General features: G+C 33.1%; 2 protein-coding genes across 3 annotated transcripts; one reads left to right on the forward strand and one right to left on the reverse strand.

Annotated features, from left to right (window-relative positions):
- Positions 1-3,615: 3,615 nt before the first annotated feature.
- LOC123923972 (tubby-like F-box protein 2) lies at positions 3,616-6,933 on the reverse strand. 2 transcript variants are annotated; one of them, XM_045976726.1, is made up of 5 exons: positions 6,634-6,933; positions 5,488-5,853; positions 5,308-5,395; positions 4,910-5,039; positions 3,616-4,816 (listed from the first exon to the last, which is right to left on the reverse strand). In XM_045976726.1, exons 2-5 carry the CDS (start codon positions 5,833-5,835, stop codon positions 4,144-4,146), a joined length of 1,239 nt encoding a protein of 412 aa, XP_045832682.1. In that variant the 5' UTR covers positions 5,836-5,853; positions 6,634-6,933; the 3' UTR covers positions 3,616-4,143. The 2 variants fall into 2 exon arrangements, with proteins under 2 accessions (XP_045832682.1, XP_045832681.1); XM_045976725.1 differs by having other exon boundaries at positions 5,488-5,899; positions 6,634-6,928.
- An 8,704-nt stretch (positions 6,934-15,637) lies between these two features.
- LOC123923710 (pheophytinase, chloroplastic) lies at positions 15,638-19,644 on the forward strand. Its single transcript, XM_045976427.1, has 7 exons — positions 15,638-15,932; positions 16,023-16,130; positions 17,083-17,227; positions 17,772-17,942; positions 18,065-18,302; positions 18,559-18,650; positions 19,099-19,644. The coding sequence occupies exons 1-7, from the start codon at positions 15,839-15,841 to the stop codon at positions 19,370-19,372; spliced, it is 1,122 nt and encodes a 373-aa protein (XP_045832383.1). The 5' UTR covers positions 15,638-15,838; the 3' UTR covers positions 19,373-19,644.
- The last annotated feature ends 2,326 nt before the right edge of the window (positions 19,645-21,970 follow it).

Below are 21,970 nucleotides of genomic sequence, written 5' to 3' on the forward strand. Positions count from 1 at the left end.
TTTTTTTTATGAAATGGGTTAGAAGAAACATTTATAACATATATATCATTATCTCTTCCATCACCGCAAAGAATAATGATATATTTTTACTAAACTCTTCATCATACAAATCAAAAGAGGTGTTTATTATGAAAATGTTGAGGTTGCTAAGAAGAATATTGTGATGATTGGACAAGGGATGGATCGCACATTCATCTCATTTGAGTAATGCAACAAGTAACTTGTCAACGTACAATACAGCAACTTTTGGTAAGAATTAAATAATACACAAACCCTCTAAATTTTAGGGTACCAATTTTTATTTTTACTTTAGTGCGGATGTATGTGCGTGCACTCGCGTGTGCGTGCGTGCGTGCTTCCATGTGTGTTAAAATAAATAAATTATATAATTATTTTAATTAAATTTTAAAATAAACTTACACTCTTGTGATCTTAATAGTGAAATTTATTTGAAGAATTAAAAGTTATCAGATAGTAGATTCTAACAATTGAATCTATTTGATGTAAACTTTTCGATATTAATTAATATATATTATATGTAACTTTTTCTTTCATATTATATATTTATAATTTATGACTTATAAAAAAAATGGGGCACCAAAATTATAGCTTGCACAAGACACTCAAATTCTCACTACCATTAGAATAATAGCTAGTATAATTGTTATTTTATTCAAGTATATGTGATCCTAGAGTCCCGGAGTGAATGGTACACCCGTTGAAGGCAGCCATACAAACCCTGATATAAATTGGAACACTGTAAAGTTAATAGCTTATCTCGGACATGATATAAATTGGATCCTGTAAAGTTAAACATAGAATAGTGTATCAAAATTTTGTGATCCATTCCATGTCGGCCATCCTTTTGGGCTCGACAAATTCCCAATACAAGACTCCATGAAAATTATACGATTTGATGTTTTCTCTCCCGACCACCCGTGATTCTTTTATACCCCAATATTTTAATTTTGCCCTTGCAGAATAATTCGATTAGCAGAAACCTAATTTTTTTTCTAGTGCAAATTTAGAGTAAATTTCGGTTTTTAGAAACCGAAATTTGTTTTCAAGGCAAAAAAAACTTCAGTTTCTCCAAACCGAAGTTTTTTGTAAGGACAAAATTGGAAATTCAGGGACATAAAATAAATACGAGGGGTCGGAAGAGAAAACATCATACAATTTTCATGGTCTTCTGAGGAATGTTGAGATAGGTCCAGCAGTGTTCCTAAAGGAAATGTCTCGTGCTATGAATCCAGGGCCTCTAATACCTTAACAAAATGGGTAAAAAATTATTTAAAATTGGGTCAAAGGTTTCACATATAAAAAACTTATTATGTTAAATAATGTAAATAATAAATCTAAAAACAAATATTCCATTAAAAAACTATAGGTAATTAAAAAACATGCACTAAAACTATAATGAAAAAATGAAAAGCACAACAAGTATTGTAGTTTCATTATAAAAATAAAATTTTGGGTTATATGTTTTTTTTATCTAATTATAACTATTTTAGTTTAATTAGAATTAGGTTGATACATATTTTTGTTCAACTATAATGTTTTTTAAATATTTAACAAACAGAAATATTTGTATCCACTTTTTCATCCTAGGCTCCAAAAGACATGAAACTAAATTTAGAAATAAAAAGTGGAAAAATAAATAGAATAATCGTCATGGTGGCTCAGTTCATCATAACAATAATCGTCATGTTGGCTTTGCGGTGATGTCGCTTCGTCAAGACGGTAAACACGAAAAACAATACCAACAAAAAATTTGTCTGGGAAAATGTTGTCATGACGGTCTAATTTAATTATTACGAAATAGCCCTTTGTTTTAATTTTATGATGATTTTATTACAACTGTTTCATCAGAATCATGACTCAGATTTTAATGTAGTTTTGGATTTTTTAAAAGTAATTTTTTTAACATTACAGTTCATTCACCTGCCTCGGAAAGGATAATGGTATAAATGTTTCTTCTAACCCAGTTCATAATTTAAAAAAAAATATTATTGTTAAGAATCATGGAATCATAGGGATGAAGATCATACTCACAAGTAAGATAGAAAGCATAAGAGTATTCTTGAGGAAGATACTCATAGAAATTCATATTGAATGAATATAGATTGATAAAAGAATGAGTAAAATGTACAATGAAGTAGCTTATTTATAGAACCTATTTGGAGTAATTAACTTTCTAACCTCTTAACCACCTTGGTAACATATCAACTAACTCTAATTGAGTATTAACTATCTATATTCTTAATAATTATCAAAGACACGTCAGGTTTTTCGCTTCATCTTCTCCCAATCATGGTCTCCTCATCCAACACCAGGTTTTTCACTTCATCTTCTCCCAGTCATTTTATCCATTTTAATTTTCGTTTGTTTCCTTTAAAATAGTACTATAATCTACTCAACTTTATAATCTAGTACCTCAATTAAAAGTGTGATCAAAAGCGCATTTAAGAAAATTGAATAAAATCAACAAGTAATCTATTGGTCTTTGTCAAAAAAAAAAAATTATTGGTCTAATCTCACAAAAAGTATTTAGTCCGGTTTACACATTCATAGAAACTACGTCTCAGATGAGACAATTACTTCAATCGGTCTACACGTTTAACTCTAAATCATCCCTCTCTTTATATTGGATGAAGAAGAGAAAACTAGAGTTCAAAAAAGTAACTTGTTTCACTTTTTCCCATTTCATTATTACTTCCTCCGCCTTTATTATAAGCCCCTATTGACATTTCGTATTCCAATACAAAGTAGGATTATGTTTGAAAAAATAATAATAGTGTCTAGGAACTTGAAAATTGCTTATATTTAGGGACAAATTTTATTTTTAAAAAGATATATATAATTAGGGACGAACCAGATACCAACCTATTCATTCACTTTTGCCGATAGTTTGCTTTCATCCGAAATAGTGGTTTCAACGGAGGGAGTATTTGAAAAGTTTTTTCGAATTAACATATTTTTAGGGCCTATAAATATACCGCCTTTTATTCAACAAGTTGATACAATTGTACACAAAACAAATGGGAAAACAGACACATAACCTGAGACATATGTTTTTAGCATTCTTGTGCCCTGGACTAGATCTTTGGTACTCATACAGATGTATGTAGCAAATGACTTTTTCTCAACTGGACCCAAACCCCAAAATTTTAAAAATTAAAAAAAAAACAGTGATTGGTGTCACAAAAATTATTAAAACATATCCTACTCACAACGCACTAATTATTTACAATATTTATTTGGATATATGGTATAAGACGGCAGAAATTGACCCAAACCTAACTTGGTGGGTACCCCCATTATAGTCCAAATGAGATTGTTAAGTTTCAGTCATTCAGAGGTTATATCAACCAAACAATTATTAGTCACCAGTTTACTAGACCATTGAAATAATCAACATATTCACCATGTGCAAATAAATTACATGTATGCTATGAACCATGGACACGACACAAACACCGATACGTCGACACCGATAATAAGTGTAATCATAAGTGTCGGTGTCGGTATCATGTCGGTGTTCAACACTGAGACGTGTCTGACACAGAAATGGCTAATCCGAGGAGTGTCCGTGCTTCATTCAGGCCTGAATGAGAATTGAGCAAGTAGTAATTATATAAAGCTCTTTCTAAAAAAATTGTATAACATTAACATCATCAACAATAAACATTAATAACTTACAACAATTTCAGTATTTAAGCTTGATCGAAAGCTTCATCAGCTACAAAGCAAATATGTACTATATATTACTCCTTCTAGTCCTTAATATAAGAGAGAGTTTGCTTTCTAGATTCATAGAATTTTGAATGTATTTGGTCTATTTTTTCGTCCAAATACATCAATCATTCCATGTATCTAAAAAGTTAATTTTTTCTTATATTAAGGACCGGATGGAGTATTATGAAAGTGACTAAACATAATTAAATTTTAGTAGAAGGACTATGACACAACATACAGAATATATTCCAGAATCAGTACAAATTATACAGAGGGAGAATACTGATGATTGCATAGCTGAGATTTTCACCTGCATGCTACGGTGGTTGATGAACAGTGCGGCTGCACCTAGCATTTTTGTATGTTACAGATCAGCAGATGATGATCACCAATGTAGTAACATGGTTTTCATTCACAGGCGGGTTTAGTATCAAAGCTTGTTAAGCAGATGGCAAAGGCTTGGAAGGCAGAGAGTGGGTATGAGTAGTCCATTGTGAATATATCTTTCCCAATCTTTCCAAACTGCAAGATTACCCTTTCTTGCTCCACAGGTGAAACATTATGAGACGAATCAACAGAAGCTACAAGTTGAAAGTTCTTTACAGATGCAACTGTAACACGACCCATGAAGTTTAGGCACCAACACTGGAGCTGTTCATGCCATCTCGGAGACTTGTTTTTGAGTATCAAGGGATCAGTCGATCCTTGGCTTAGTTCTGGTAGCTCTGATAGGCTGCCAGAGTACGAATCGGGCATTGGACTCTTTTCTTTCAGTGCCGGTGAGAGAGGAAAAGGTTCACTGAATATTTGAGGTAAGGATGTTGGAGTTGGGGCGTTTCCCCCTTCCTGAATAGCTGAGATAGGTATAGAGTTCATGATGCAGTGCACTCTTCTTGGCCCTCTAGTCCAGAGAGCATTCAGCTCATAGGAAATTGTGCTAACAAGATGTCTACATGTTGGAACTCTTGGTGAGACCTGCTTAGAATGCGATCTCCTACTTGGTTGACGATTTGGTTGAACTGCAGCATCATGTGGAGGTTGACAATCGTATATAGCAAACTTGGTTCCCCAAAAATTAGACCTGCCAAATGTATCAAAATCGATTAGAGATTATAAAGGGCGGGATGAAAAACTGATAAAAGGGAAATCAATGTTTCTATCAACCAAAACTTGCCTTAGTTTACCAACATATTTGTTACTGGCTCGAGAAAAATCATCTGTAGCCAAGGATATGACAAAGTCGGTGCCTGTGGCCCTTCTTATCTTCCTGGCGGCTAATAATACCTTATTGCTCTCATGCTCCGCTATACAATTACAACCAAACAAAACAATGCTTCTTTAATGTGTATACCATAAGATTAAATAAATAAAAAATGATGGTGCTGACAATGAACCACAATCTGAATGAAAATAAGTAAATTTAAACCCATAAATTTGAAATTGAACATTCGTAGTCATGATTCACGAACATTGAACACAAGGTTGAAGAGTAATGTAAAGATGAGAAATTTGAAAATTGATATTCCTTGTCTTAGAAAAGGGGATGAAATGTTTCAGCAATGAGATACTTACATGGCACCAAACCTAAGTACAGCACGAATGTAGAAGTTTCTCGGTTCCTCCTAATAAAACACTGTATCGGATAATCACGGGGACCAGGCTATTCATACACATAAAGAAAAGAGAACATAAGAAACCAGAGGGATAAGACTAATTTGGATTAGACCAGAAAGTGGATGAAGAATTGATTACCTGCTTCAATGAAATAGGAAATGTGATCCTTCCACATTGCTGAGGCGTCTTGATGATATCTTTTGTGACAGACCTCCATGATTTACATACCGAAGCACAAAAAACAACAACAGCACGAGCAGGCCAAGATGTCTCACTCTCTTCAACCCTCCTGATTATATCCAAAAGTAATTCAGGTGGTAGATTTGCCCACTGTCCCTGTTGAATAGGTTCGACTGGAGTTACATCCGGAGCAACATGTGACTTTGAACGACAGAGCCAATGCTTGCTTTCAAAACCCCGCTTTGATATGCTACCTATACCATTTTTTATCCCCTTGAGCTCACGCACTATGCTTTTGAATGACATGTTTCCACACCTTACAAACTGCACCGGTCCAAAATGCACGGTTCTAATTTCTAAATTTCTGATACTAACAAAAACACAAAGACAAAGACTCATAATAAGTAGATAACCAAACAAATATAACTACTCCCTCCGGTCCTAATTATAAGAGAAAGTTTACTTTTTAGGTTTATTGGAAAACTAATGTATTTGGACTCCGGATACATTAGTTTTCCAATGAACCTTAGGACCGAAGGGAGTACCATTTAGTTCCTTATAACAAATGCATTGCATGTAAACATTATTCTAGATTGAATGCACTGAAAACATCACAAACAAATATTATCTAGCATCAAGTCAACAACTAGAAACAAGTCGGCCCGAAATTGGATCTGACTTCTCTAAATTGAGCAATTCACTTCAGTGATTAGTGTGCAAAGTGAGTAATTATCCATTAATGGTTAATATTACATATACATGCATAAATAATCATAATCATATTGAAATACCAACCTTTGATTTGCTTTTAATTAAGTCAAATCCCTCAATTTAACTACCATTTGGTCAAATTCTCATGATAATAACTTAATCGAAGTTTATTATTATGCTCACTAGTAACAAGGTAATAGATTATAGCTACAAAACTAAAATGCTTCACAAAAATTTCACATTTTTCAATCTAAGACTAGCATAAAAAATAAAAATAAAACAAAACAAAGCGAGAGAAAATAGATCTAAGAAGAAGAAAAAAAATGAAAGCCTCCGAAAAAGAGAAAGCGTGAAATTTTGATAAAAATCTGAAATTGAAGAAAAGGAGCAAACCTGAATATAGGTTGAAATATGGATCTAGAAAAAGCAAAATCGGAGAAACACGAGGAAGAAGAAGGTGAGAGAGAGAGAGAGAGTTATTTGAATTTGTGGCGAAAGTAAGAAGAAGGAGTAGTGGCCATCGTTGTTTACTTCATCACCGCCACCGCGATTCTACGGAATCGCGTTTCTTGAATGGGATCAAGCTTCTTTATCATGTCGCATTTTTATATATACTCCATTCTCCTCATAAACAATGTTTATTTCATTAGTATAACTTCCTTCAATTGGTAACAACATTGCATTGCATATAACATGTGGTTGGTAAGAATATTGTATATAATATATGGTTGGTAAGAATATTACATTTAAGATCACGTGAGCTTATTTCAATTGACAGAGACATCGCATTATATGTGCAGGAACTTAAGTTTGAATTTGTGACACTTCATTTATTCACCTTTGAGATGGATTTTCTAGTCACCGGACTATTTCTTGACAAAAAAAAGTTTTGAATTTAGGACACTTCACTTATTCACCTTTGAGATAGATTTTCTAGTCACCGGACTATTTCTTGACAAAAAAAAATATTACATTTAATATGTATACTGAATTTTAACTTTCCTCTCATTTATTTATTTTAAGAAGTAAAATTTTAACCTGTAAAATAGTTCACGAAAAAAAAAAAAAAGATATATCTCATTTTTTTTTATTAACCATGGAAGAAGACCGGTAATTCAGTCACGAAGTAAGTAAAGTCTAACCTTGATTATTTTTAAGACTACAAGAGTGAACATTTTAAAGAAAATGACAATTTGTTTAATTAAAACAACTTTAATAATTGTATTTAAATGGATACATTTTTTTTTGTCGAATAGAGACTAGAATTTTACGTGAATAAGTGAAGTATCTGAAGTTCGAATTTCGACTCATGCGTGCCTTAAGGTGAATACGAGAAATATCTTAGTTTAAACTTCGGCTCATACATATAAAATACGATGTTTTTACCAACTAAATTAAGTTTAAATAGACTATTTAATGAAATATTTAAGTGGAGTGTGATAGTTGATAGGCGATTGTTTTTACTAACTGGATTAAGATAAAGTAGACTATTTAATGAAATTTTTAAGTGGAGTGTGATAGTTGATAAACAATGGTACTCTATCGTGCATAGATCCTCGGTCATATAAATTTAAATTTATTCTATATATATATCCTTATTTAATTAGTCTTAATTCAATTAACTTATAACTTAATTATTTTTAATATTCTCTCGTAATAAATAAGGGCATAAATGAAATTAAATATTTAAAACATTTGAAAATTGATCAAAGTTTCTTATAAAAAGGACAAAAAAAATTCACTTTTATTTCTTATAAAAAAGACCAGAGGAAGTATAAAATTTTTAATATTAAAAAGTGGAGAGACGATATATTTAAGGGTGGAACTCAACACAGGAGAGAACTTGATCGGAGGGAATCCTTTCATGTACTCTGTCCATCCCAAATTATAAGAAAAAATAAAAATTACATTTAATAACAAAAACTAATATATGATAATTTAAAGTGTTTTTTTAAATAAATTCTATAGAAATATGTAAAAATAATATTTATTTAGAAAAGTGCTCACAAAAAAAAAATTATTGAGAAAAGTGGAGACAGAAAAAAAAAATCAATACAATTTGCATGTAATTTTATAAAAATGTATAAAACTTTTTTTTTTTTAAGTTTTCACCACCAATTTAGTGCCCGTTTGACCTAACTTTTTTTAGATGTAGAAGCTATTTTAATCATAAAGCTAGAAATAATAGTTTTTTAACTAAAGTTTGGGTCCATTTGGCCTAGCTTTTTTTGAGCTTATGCAAATAGCTTATGCAATATAAATTAAGTTTTATGTTATTTTATAAGTTCACACTAGTGAAAATTGTAATTTTATAAGATATTTTATCATAAACTACATTAACAAACTTATAATAATATATAAAAATTGCATAAGTTGTTTGTATAAGCTCTAAATAAGAGGGAAAAAAGTCAGGTCAAACGATAAAATTGTTTGGTAAATCTTAATTTTTTTTATAAAAAAAAGTTAAAAGTTGTTGTTTTTTATTATAATAGGGTTAAAAGATATTTTTTTTTTTTTTTTTGAATACTGAAAATATTATTGAAAAGCAAATTATGATACACACCCCAAGTCTTTTTGTACCTGGTTCATAATAGACACAGGAAAGTTATATATTTGATAATATATTACTCCCTCCGTTTCAAATTATTTGTCATCTTAGAAAAAAAATTGTTTCAAATTACTTGTCGTTTTGATAAATTAAGGCTATATTTTGTCTATTATACCCTATGTAAATTCCAAATATTTAGGAGTGGTTGTTGAAACCGTAAAAGATTTATAATATATTTGGGAAACTAAAGTTTTATTTAAAAATATTTTTTTGGTACATAACATATTTATTTTTTTGGTACATTACATATTTAATTTATTGGAAAGAGAAAGTGTGTGAAAAAAAATTAAATTTATTGGTGAATTAAAATAAGGGTATAATAGCAAAATAAAGTGCAAAAATACACTTTCTTAATTTTTTATTTTTTTTTCCTAAAATGATAAATAATTTGAAACGGAGGGAGTATTATTATTTCTAAAATATAGAATTTTTTTTTTACTATAACTTTTAAAAATTGTTGTTTGACTTAACTTCTTACTTTTAACTAAAAAGAAGAGGGGAAAAAACAATCTAAACGGCCACTTAATTTGATTGGAGTGTCACTTTGGTTTCAGCTGCTATCGATTATTAAGTTACGATTATTTTTTATTTTTTTTTGACGCAAGTTACGATTATTTTGAAAAAGCAGTCAAGTGCAAATGAGGCATTTTTATGAGATGGATGGAGCAATGAATAATTTATTTTATTTTTGTTGATGAAAATGAAATATGATCTGCTCTTAATCTCAACGTGGCCGTCGTGTCAATGTTTTGATTTTCTTATTTAACCGTTAATTTATTTTTCTCTTTAATGCTTTTAATATATTCCCATCATTTGTCAAAAATAGATAAATATATATTTCCTATCATATCATCAATACAAATAACAATTTCCTTAATCATGAACCAAATAAAAAAGAACTTTTTTTAATTGAGTTACGGACCAGAATTGTCATCGTACGATGTTAATTCGTTTTTTTTACATTGTACAATGTAAATTCGTTACTGATTAGGGATGAGAATAGGTTGGACCGACGTATATGGACCTATGGTCTAGTTTAGTTTATACATAGGCTGGTTAGGTTAGACTTTTTTTAAAAAAAATATAGTAGAGCAGATCAAAAAAAATTCAACAGCCTATTTAGTCAATAAAGTTTGTATTACAGGCTATAAAAATAGCTTTTTAATATGCTTGGTCGGCCTATTTAACTAAATATGAATAATATTTCTTTTTTTATTTGTCAAGAATATGAATCATATTTTTTCTATTATTATTATTATTATTATTATTATATAATTAAATTTATACTTTGATTAATTTATAACTTTTTCAGTAGTTTAAATTTATTAATCTACATTAATTTTTCACATATATAAATGTATGATTTCAAACAATAATTAATTTAGAATGAGAAATATCTTTGTATCAAAAGTCAAAATCATTATTTTGGTCGAATAAAGACCCGGAGGTCTTTGTTCAATCTTAAAGTTAAGAGAACCATCTACACAATTTTAAAATTATTTATGATAAAAGTTAAATATCCTTCAAAAAATAATAACTTATCGATTATAATTAACTGTATATAATTTAAAGGAAAATGTTAAAAAAGGTTCTTATGAAATTGTTTGAGAAATTAAAAGTAGTAATTTTTATATATAAAATTCTGTAATTATTACTTTCACAAATCGTTTACTTTGATACTTGTTATCATTACTGGAACTTAAATTCATAAATGAAAATGATATTTTCAATTGTAGATCCAATTTTCACGCTAAATAGTGGCTGAAAATTTTATATTTAAGGTGGATAACCGGGATTCGAATTTCGCCTTCATGCATATATTATATAATGTCTTGTCAACTTATTTAAGCTCACGGGATACTAAATAACATTTTTAAAACTAACGTGAAGTTGGAAGTGATGACAAATAACATTTTAGTTAGGCCTCGCGGTTCACATTAGATTGAGTCTTAAATTCATCGTGGTTAACATCAGAATTAACGGTCACGTTAGCGTTTCTATAAACGTAGGATAACTAGAAGGGTAACAATGCAACAAGTTATAAATTTAAGGACCCGTTTTATGCACATGATATGATAAGGGTAGAATATGATAAGAAGCTGGATAAGTATAAAATATGATAGTAAGAGGATAAACACATATTATGTCATGTGTTTGGTGCACATAAGATATGTTATAATAAAAAAATAATTGGGAAGCAAATACATTTTTTATAAAACAAATAATTTTATATTTTTAATTAACATTAAGAAAAATAAAATAAGTATACACATTTTTTATAAAATAAAATAATTTAATATTTTAATTGGTATAAAAAATGGGCTGAATAAGTTTTTTTTTTACTTAAACATCAAATATTCAATAATAGTAATAAATGTGCTATTATAAAATAATAAAAAATATCAAATATAATAAAAAAATCAGATGAAGATTAGTATGGGGTGAGTGAGCAATCTAGCATTAGCAAGTAGTTAATAGATTGCGACCTTTCCTCAATCAGATAGTTGGTCCTTTTCAAAGTAGCTTCCTGCCTGGCAAAGGGACAACCGATAATGCAATCATTCTCCAAGAAGCAATCCATTCTATGAGGAAATCCAAAAGGAAGAAGGGTGATATGGTTTTCAAAATCGACCTTGAGAAAGCCTACGATAATGTTAGCTGGGATTTCCTTCAATTCTGCTTACAAAGAAGTGGTTTCCCTCCCATAACGACCAAGCTGATTATGTTTTGTGTCTCTAGTTCCTCTTTGGCTATTCTATGGAATGGTCGTCGGCTCCCGAGTTTTACTCCTACCAGAGGATTAAGGCAAGGTGACCCGCTATCACCTTACCTCTTTGTAGTGTGCATGGAATGTTTATCACAGGCTATAATAAAAGCAGTTGGTGATGGCTATTGGAAACCAGTGAGACTTTCCAAGAATGGTCCCCCTCTATCTCACCTATTCTTTGCTGATGATGTCCTCCTTTTCTCCAAGGTCACAAACTCTCAAGCTCTAAAGATTGCTACTATTCTGACTCGTTTTGCTAACTGCTAAGGATTAAAAGTCAATGTAACTAAGTCGAAGGTATTTTTCTCTCCCTCCACCCCGCAGGGAAAAATAAACACCATTGTGACCAACACAAGCATAAATCATACTCATTCGCTGGAAAAATATCTTGGTTTCCCCATGATGCATGGCCGCTTACAGAGAAGGGACTTTGAGTTTTTAGAAGAAAAAATTAGCCAAAGACTTGCTAGCTGGCAACACAACTTGCTGAATAAGGCAGGTCGCATGACTTTGGTTAAATCAGTGTTGAACTTTATTCCAAACTACTACATGCAGGTGGCTTGGCTGCCTCAGTCTACCTGTGACTCTATTGATAGAATGGCACGTAACTTCTTATGGAAAGGAACATCCAACAAGGGCATCCATTTGGTTGGCTGGGACAAGATAACTAAACCTAAGAAGTTAGGTGGGCTCGGAATTAGGAAAGCTAGAGAGGCTAATACTTCTCTCCTGGGCAAGTTGGTTTGGAGTATGCACCAGAATTGTGACACGCTTTGGGTCCAGGTTTTGAGACACAAGTATTTGAATGATGACATGTTTCTTACTATTACTAAAAAATCTGGCTCTATTACTTGGAATGCTATCATGAAGGCTCTCTTGGCCCTCAAGGATGGTTTTCAATATCGTTTGGGCGATGGCAACTCTTCCTTTTGGTATACGAATTGGTCGGGCATTGGTAATCTAGCGAACCAAGTTATGTATGTAGACATCCACGACTTGCAAATGAGAGTTCGAGATGTTTATATTGATGGTAAATGGAACTTTAACTTGCTCTACACGACAATTCCAGTGGACGTCATGGACCACCTGAAATTGCTTCCTGTTTGCTTGAATTCTCAAGTTGTTGATCGTTATACTTGGAAAGGGAACCTAAATGGGCTTTATACTGCTAAGGACGGTTATTCCTGGCTTAACCGTTCTGCTTTTACTTACAATGCCACAAATGATATCACCTGGAATTGGGTTTGGCACATCCCAGCACCGGAGAAGATAAAGTTCTTTATTTGGACAGCTCTCCATAATGCCCTTCCAACTAAAAATATGCTTTCCCATCGAGGTTTGCTTCAGGTTAACTTGTGTCCTAGATGCAACATTGAGGAAGAGACAACCTTACACTGTTTAAGAAATTGTGAGTTCATAAAGTGTTTCTGGAAAGCTATCGGTTTTGTGGACCAGACATTCTTCCAGGGTGATAATTTGTATGGATGGCTGCGCAATGGCATAGATGGTCCCTCTAGTTTTCTGTTTCTAGCTGCAGTGTGGTGGATTTGGCGCGCGAGGAATCTCCTGTGTATGGAAAATGAAGTAACCTCTTACTTTACTCTCAGGACGAACACCGAGAACCTGACTCAACTGCTAAGAACGTGTTTTCTTAAACCCAACATAAGTCCAACCACTACAATGGTTCGCTGGAATGCACATGGTGGTATCGGGATGATTCTGAATGTTGATGGGAGTAGCATCGGCAATCCAGGTATCTCTGGCTTCGGAGGTTTGATTCGGAACTCTGACGGGGCGTGGGTGCACGGTTTTGCTGGAAATATAGGCTTTTCGAATATCCTTCACGCGGAATTATTGGCAGTGTACCATGGTTTAGTTTTGGCGTGGGAGCTGGACATTAAGGATTTGTGGTGCTATTCTGACTCCAAAATCGTGATTAAGCTGTTATCTAATCATATAAATGAGTGGCACCACTATGCAGCGATTATCTATAACATTAAGGATCTTCTCACTAGAAACTGGAGGGTTAGGTTGTTGCATACTCTTCGGGAGGGGAACACTTGTGCAGATTTCTTGGCCAAGTTTGGAGCTCGCAACCCTGAAGCTTATTCTCCTATGGCTGTTCCGCCGGATGGAATGAGTCTTCTCCTACTAGCTGATGCTAGTGGGACTATTTTTTCTAGATAATTTTCTTTTTGTCTTTTCCTTTTTTCTTCATCTTGTACCAAAAAAAAAGTAGCAACACGTATGGCTCTGGTGAATAAAAACAATAAAAAATTCATCAAATGCATTCAATAAGATTCGAAGGAGCGACTGGCGTGATTTATATGGATTTGCTTATCCTCTCTCGGACAGGATATTTCTAACCCAACTAAATTCTAGGATAAAAATTACAAAGGAGTAACAGGATAAGATTAAAAAGGGAATAATTTATCTTGTCATATTGGTGCATCAAACAATTTTCTTTGAACAAATCAAAATGAGATATATATTAACAAAAAAAAACTACTCAGCACAAAATGTGCATAGATAGACTACCAAAGTTTATAAATAGTGACAAAAAGAAATACAAACAATCATACAAGGCTCAAACATAGCAAAGGACTAGATCTCCAACTATGGTAGTTTGAGACTAAAGTAACACTCGTTATCTTCAACCACCTATAGAAAAAAACTTGATCTTGTCCGACAACTGATTAGAAGTTGTTCTGGTGAACACTCAAAGGGGTTTATATTATTATTAAAATAAGGATCAAATTACATAAGTTTGGATCAATAATTGACCATTAGTTTTACAAGTGAGAGGTGCTATTTATAGGCTTTTGGTTCCTTCCTCTCCAAGCTTAACCGCCGCATTTATCGGCCACCTTCTTCTCCGACAAATCCACGTTCAAGCAGTGGCAGTTATTCTTCCCTTCATCTCCAAGCTACGACAAATCGTGGGAGTGGTGATGATCTTCTTCCCCAAGAAACGATTAGTGGGGAGTCATGGAGGTGGAGATATTTTCACATAAGTTATCTTCTTTTCTGGTTCAGGGCGCTACATTTCATCTTTCCCGCCCTTGTGTTATTCAAAACTTTTCCATATCACTATTGGGCTTTTCTCTCTTGGACTTGAATCTATTGGGCCTAGCCAAATTTCTCATGGTCCATTGCCCAGTCCAGAAGTACTGGTTGAGCCTCTGAACAATTGATTAAAATAGGATAGAAAATATTTATCACATTCTTACTCTCTATCCCGGCCATCAAACGGGCTCTAAAACACTTATTTATTACTTGAAAAACTTAAAATATGTAATTGTTACAAATACGAAACTTAAAGGACCCACAAATATATTTTGGCATAATATTTAAAATCAGCGTGATTAATAGAGTGGTTTATATGGTTCGTAGCCCAACCATGACTATTGCCCTCTCTATTGTGTCATTTATGTGTCTAACACTCTCATCTTTATTTTTTCATGGATTATGTTAAACAGTGCTTCAAAGGCATTTGTTAAGCATACTAAAAAAGAAAATAAAAGATAAAATTAATGTTGGTGAGATGACATTTTATACTTTTAAGGTATTGAACAAACAGATTTCAAAACATAATTTTCAACTACTATGTTTAACCAATATCTCGGAGATACTATTTAGCATTTTTCTTAATTTCTATTCTTCACTCACAAAATCATTAGGCGACACTTTTGCTAGATAGGAGGTGATCTAATTCCTTGAATAAACATGAGAGTAACTCTCTCGTGTATAAATGAAACAACTCTTATACACAAGTTAATTTCTACTATTGAAATAATAAATTTCATGGTTGGATCGACTCGTTGACATATTCCAATTGGTAGAGATATTATATATAATATATAGGAACTTGAAAAGAAATATCCCAATTCCTGATTTGAATTCGAATACTCCGGATTATTCACTCTAAAAGGTGAAATTTCTATTAGGATATTTGAAAATTAAAAATAAAAATCCTAGTTGGATCAAATTAAATATCATAAAACAGAAAGAAAGAAAGAAAAAGAAAAAATGACATTGATACCTAAAAATCTGATCTGAGAGGAAGGGAGTCAATGGTTTGGAGTAAGCCACAACACTGAATCATCACACACCGCACAAATTCACAAAACTTCCTTAACAACCTTAAACCATAAACAAGCTTCTTTCGTCTGAACATCCTCAAAAGTCTGCATTTTTCTTCTTGCCCACGTTTGCCCATTTCAATGGCTTCTTGTATATCTACTCCTTCGCCTTCTTTTAGATTACAACTCACAAGAAAAAGCTTCATTGCTGCACCTTCACTCCCTCTCTATCACCGTTAGTCACTTTTCTCTCTACTCACTATTTCTAATGCATAATAGCTTCTATGTTTCTCTTTGTTGCTGAGTTTTTCTGTTTTGTTTGAAGGAAGTAAGTGTGAATTGAACAGGAGGAGTTTAACATTTAAAGGAATTATGGCAACTGGAGTTTCAGTCATGGCTTCCACTCTTACTTCACAAGCTCAACCATCTCAAGGTTAGTTACTCAATTGCTAGCTACTGCCTCATTTTCACTTCTGTCATTTTTTTTAGATTTAAATTGTGGTCGCGTTAGGATTCTTGATATTGCAAAGAACCGAGGGAGGAACTTTTCCCACTCCCGAGTCATTTCGGATGTACACATCTGAAAAGAAAAACACAGTTTTTGTGTCGCCTAAATGTGTGTGAAAGAGTCTCACATTGGATATAAGATGACCTGAATATGAGTTGATAAGTGAGTGCAAACCTTACCTTACGAGCCGGTTTTGAAAGTCGAGTTTGGCCGACCTAAAATCAAAGATGGTATTTGACATTAGAGTCACCTCCAAGATCTGTTGGGTCACCTCCTATTAGGTTTCCGCTATCAGGTCACCTATCATTTATATCTACACAAGATGGTTTTGTAAGGTTGAGTTAGGCTCAACCCAAACTTCTAAAAATGTGTATTTTAAGACTAATTAAGAATTTTCATGTTGTCTTGATTTATACTTCCGAAATCATGTGTGGTTTTTTGGAAATCTCGGGTGAGGAAAGTTGCTCTCAAAACTGATGTCGCAAACCTAGATTGTGGTCGCATACTTTTTATTTGAAACTTTGGTGTCAAATAACCGATTATCCCAAAAGTTTAAGCTGTTAGGATAAAGCCACATCAATGGTTTTATATTATTTCTAACACGCCCCCTCACGCAAGAGCCCACTTGAGCTTGAAGCGTGGATAATGCATAGGCCCACCTACCATATGCTTAAATTCCACTTTTTAATTAGAAAGTGAGGGGAGCGGGGATCAAACTCTAACCACTTAGTCATAGAGGCTCTGATACCATATCAAATAGCCGATTATCCCAAAAGCTTAAGCTGTTAGGATAAAGCCACATCAATGATTTTATATTATTTCTAACATTTGGTTATTTGTATTATGTGCTTATATTCATGGCCTTTTCCTTTTTAAGAGAAGGAACTTGAAAGATTAGCATACAAACCGGAAGGATACAATTATTGGAAGTGGAGGGATCATAAAATTCACTATGTTGTGCAAGGAGAAGGCCCTCCTATTGTCCTTATTCATGGTTTTGGTGCATCTGCTTTCCACTGGAGGTTTCTTTTCTTTTCCTTACCATCTTTCTTTTGGTTTTATGCATTGAAATTTTATCCCTTTTTTAGTTTTATTGCTTAGATTATGCTTAAACTGTATGAAAAATGTTTAAGAAAATCCTTGAAGATAAGCAGAAAAAGGATTTTGAGCGTGCCCCTTCATAATCATATGTGCTGTTTTTTGTCCAGCCTCTAATGTTGTGCATATTAGATTAGAGGCTACAAGTATAAGCTTTTACAGGATTATTAAGATTTCCTTTTTTAATATCCAAACAGTGTATTGAAAAGTAAAAGTATTTTAAATCCCTTAAACAATGCATTCCATGTTCAAAATGCTTCACTGAAGCATAATCTAAAGGGTATTTTCCTGAGATATAGCATGTAATATACTGCAAGTAAATGTGACAGTTGCTGTTGCTATAGTCCTTTCTTGTAAGACAATAAGCTTGAGTCTTCTGTCTTTGTTATGGTGAAACAACTTTACGGTGATTCAATGTTAATTTTTTGTTATGTTGAGAGTCATATATCTTTATTTACATATCTTCAGATACAACATTCCAGAATTGGCTAAGAAACACAAGGTTTATGCCATAGACTTGCTTGGATTTGGGTGGAGTGACAAAGCACTCGTTGATTATGATGCCATGGTGTGGAGGGATCAAGTCGTGGACTTCTTGAAAGAAATTGTAAAAGAACCTGCAGTTTTGGTTGGAAATAGGTAATTACTATCGTACCTATATATTTACATTGGATTATTAGGTTGAAATAGCATATCATTACTCTTTCCCTATTTCTTCGAAAAGAACTACGATGTTTATCTCAATAATGATGATTTTTCAGCCTTGGAGGATTTACTGCTTTGATCGCAGCAACTGGGTTGCCTGAGTTTGTCAGTGGGGTTGCTCTGCTGAATTCTGCAGGACAATTTGGTGATGGAAAGGAACGTAAAACTTCCGAGGAAACATCTCTACAAAAGTTTTTCCTAAAACCTTTGAAGGAAGTTTTCCAGCGTGTAGTTCTTGGATTTATATTTTGGCAATCGAAGCAACCCGCTCGGGTTGAATCAGTCTTAAAAAGTGTAGGTTACATGCTATCTTCAACTTGTGTTTCTTTGAAAGCTTCGTGATATGAAGTTCAAACTTTTAATTTCATATTTTTTTATTTATGTTAGAACATGAGAAAATATCTTATATATGCGATGTTATAATATAGTATCTTAGCTTATCTCCTTGGATAATTAGTTTCTAATCTTAGATTATCTCTTAGAATTAGTTTCCATGAATTTAGTTAAATGGAACTGTATATGTGTTTGATCACATAGCTTGTCAATGCAGGTGTATGTAAACTCTTCCAATGTGGACGACTATCTTGTTGAATCTATAACAAGGCCAGCTCAAGACCCCAATGCCGGAGAAGTTTATTACAGGTGCATGACCTTGTCCATCCTAGTCAGTCTTAGCTTGTGTTTGGTTCTACAGTGACGACAAATTGGTTTTGATTAAATTGATTTTCTAAAATTGATTTTAGTTAAAAGTGAGTTTAAGGTACACTTATTTATGTTTGCATACATTCACGTGAAAGTGAGTTGAACAATAAATTTGTGTAAAAATCACGTTTGGAGGTAAAATTCAAAAATTCTAGCTTCAAGGTAGAATCAATTTTAGAGGCAAAATCAATTATGATTAGGAACATTCAAAATTCAATTTTAAGTCTTCAAAATCACTTTTTGTCACAAAAAGAAAAAAAGAAAAAAAGAAAAAAGAATCCAAACATGGTTTTAATATTTGTTATCAGATTGCCTCCATAGTGGCATGACAGATTCAGTGGCCACAACATCGTCATTTGAATACTATTTCACCCATTATTTTCTGCAGGTTAATGACACGTTTCATGATGAATCAAAGCACGTACACTCTAGATTCCGTGTTAAGTGATCTCTCTTGCCCGTTGCTTCTGCTATGGGGTGACCTTGATCCATGGGTTGGTCCAGCCAAAGCTAACAGGATCAAAGAGTTTTATCCAAAATCAACACTTGTTAACTTGCAAGCCGGGCATTGCCCACACGATGAGGTACCCGAGCTTGTGAACAAGGCTTTATTGGATTGGCTTGCCACCCTTACTCCACAAGTGACTCTCCAAGCAGTTTGACCATTGAATAATCTTCTGTATATATATAGCTAATCAAAACATATTGATTCATGTTTTGAGATTCGCGTTGTTGGATGAAGTCATCACCATACAATGTATAGGAAAGTCGGTTTAAAATACTCGCAACAGTGGAAAATGACGACGCACATAGACCATGGTCGTGTTTCTGCATGACTGCACTTTTTGAAGACGGTGTATGCATTCATTTCTTACATTACATAGAACTTGCTCTTTCATTAATCAAGTTTTATTGTTGAGTTTTCTCCTTCAAACATTAGCAACTAAGTGTATTTACTGTTTATATATTTTCCAATCATCTCATCTCATCTCATTGTATACGTATATGTTATTAAGCTGAACTTGGCTGAATGTCGGAGGCTGCAATCTATACGGTTGTTGCTTCTGTGGCGATTTTAACTGTGCCGCAGGTTCAACCGGTTCCTTGTAGTTGTAGGTTGCAAGTGCTCCCTTTGAAATAAGTGTTTCTCTGACTTTCGAACCCTGTCCTTAAAGTTGTGAACCAACATTGGTTTCTCTTGTTCGACAAAGTTAACTATAGAGTGAAGTTCGTCCTATCATTAGGTAGTGGGATCAAAGGAGGAAGAGGGATTAGTAGTTATGAACCTTTGTGATCCTCTGTACACATTGTTTAGATGGCGACATTCTACATCTGTTAGGGAAGGAGTTTCCCTATTGCAGGAATCTTACTCGTGTGAGTTATAGAGATAGTTTTAGGCTAAACCTTCTAAGTTTGGTGATGAATTGCTCGTTGCACAGTGGTTCACAATGGTCACGGCAACGGTATTTACAAAGACATTCCGATCAAGTTAGCTAGTAATAAAAGTAGTTGCATTGTAGAAATTTTGTGGAACAATGTGCGCACCTTTTTTTTTTGGTTTACAATATTGTCAACTAGGATTGAACCTAAAACCTCATGCATATTACCCAAATCCCTCATCACTAGATCAAATCTGGCAGCTTAATGTGCGCACCTTGTGAATGATGTCTTCTTGCTGTAGTTGTTATAATGGAGAAATTATATGAATCTTGTGTTGTTGATAAGACAATACCTCTATGGGGTTGAGATTTGATGTAGTTGTGTATTGTAGATAACCAACATGAGTTGACTTGCTAGCTAGTGGGCAAAGGGAACACATACCCTTTTCTCATGCTTGTCTTTAGGAGAGATCTCTTATAGGAACTCGTTCTAAACAGTGTATTGAATCAATATAAATTTTTAGAATTATATTATTTTTGGTTATTTTTATAAGAGACAAACGAATCAATAAAAATTGATGTATTTAATTCATAATATGAGTCAAGTATATTTTAAATATGAGCAACGGTCAAAATGTATTTGACTACTTCCTCCGGTCCTTAATATAAGAGGAAAATTACTTTTTAGATTCATTGTGAATCTAATGTATCTAGTCAAATCTAATGTATTTAGTCTATATAATGGACCAGATACATTAGATTCTCAATGAATCTAAAAAGTAGTTTTTCTCTTATATTAAGTACCGGAGGGAGTAATATTTAGATCAAATATATTTTAAATTTTGCCTATATTTAAAATTGGAAGAATGTTTCTTTTTAATTTCTTTTGTCAAACAACCATTTTAGTGTCTAAATATGTGAGACCTTACCGCTATAAGTTCTAAATATATTGAAATTGTAACAACTAACTATACTATGTAAGTGGATAAGTGGAATGTTGGATAGCTTATATAATTTCTCTTAGTGTACAATATCAAATAGTAGTAGTATACTACTAGAAATTTTGCTTCCAAAAAATAGTGCAGGCATGTGCCCCATTGCGACCGACGTGGCTCCGTCCCTGACTATGAATAGGAAGAAGTTAGATTTATAAAAGAAATTATCCATAAACTTAATATCAGATTTTGGGTAGAGGTGTGACGTATTTCTCTCTTATCATCTTAGAAGCATTGGTATGCTATTTTTTCGACGCTTCTTGGAACTCCACAAGAGAACAACTAATACTTTTGTAAATCCCTTTAATTAATATATAATATACTGTTGACATAGTAAATATAAGGAAAAGTGCAAAATTGCATGCATGAAGAATAAATAAATAAATAGTTACTAAATGTACTAGTAGTGGTAATTAGTTGGAGTGAAGGTGGAGCACATAATAAAAGTGAGTAGTGTAAGATAAGGTCGGTAGTGACTTGAGTCTTGTAATCTAACATCTATCTAACAGTAGTAGTAAATTGGAGGGCCGAGAATACGACAGGTGGATCTGATGAGTAAGTAAGTAACTAACTACAGTTGAACTGAAATTGGAAGGTTCCGTTAGAATAAAGAATCTTACATTCTGAACCGTGAGATTGAAATCCTATTCTCAAGATAACTGAGATCACTCACATGAATAAATAAATATCTGAAAAGAAAGAAAGAAAATCAAAAGGGTCCCACAAACAAACACACGCACACTCCTCTCCTCCTACCATTCTTCACTAATATCAGTAAAGTTCCTTTCATTCATTCATTCACATTTCACAACCTCTGCTCTCTCAACTCAACTTCTTCTTCTTCGGTTTGTTCTTCTTTTTTCTCTTTAATTAATCAAGATTTACT

The sequence above is a fragment of the Trifolium pratense genome, linkage group LG4 (assembly GCF_020283565.1).
Source record: "Trifolium pratense cultivar HEN17-A07 linkage group LG4, ARS_RC_1.1, whole genome shotgun sequence".
NCBI classification, from domain to species: domain Eukaryota; kingdom Viridiplantae; phylum Streptophyta; class Magnoliopsida; order Fabales; family Fabaceae; genus Trifolium; species Trifolium pratense.

What these genes read in the sequence shown, in the direction of transcription:
- LOC123923972 (XM_045976726.1), bottom strand. Translation starts at nt 5,835, where the DNA reads ATGTCATTCAAAAGCATAGTGCGTGAGCTCAAGGGGATAAAAAATGGT. An exon ending in TTCCTATTTCATTGAAGCAG is followed by an intron (nt 5,396 to 5,487) that starts GTAATCAATTCT and finishes GTGTATGAATAG; the next exon opens with CCTGGTCCCCGTGATTATCC. An exon ending in GTACTTAGGTTTGGTGCCAT is followed by an intron (nt 5,040 to 5,307) that starts GTAAGTATCTCA and finishes GTAATTGTATAG; the next exon opens with CGGAGCATGAGAGCAATAAG.
- LOC123923710 (XM_045976427.1), top strand. Translation starts at nt 15,839, where the DNA reads ATGGCTTCTTGTATATCTACTCCTTCGCCTTCTTTTAGATTACAACTC. An exon ending in TTCACTCCCTCTCTATCACC is followed by an intron (nt 15,933 to 16,022) that starts GTTAGTCACTTT and finishes TTTTGTTTGAAG; the next exon opens with GAAGTAAGTGTGAATTGAAC. An exon ending in TTGAATCAGTCTTAAAAAGT is followed by an intron (nt 18,303 to 18,558) that starts GTAGGTTACATG and finishes TTGTCAATGCAG; the next exon opens with GTGTATGTAAACTCTTCCAA.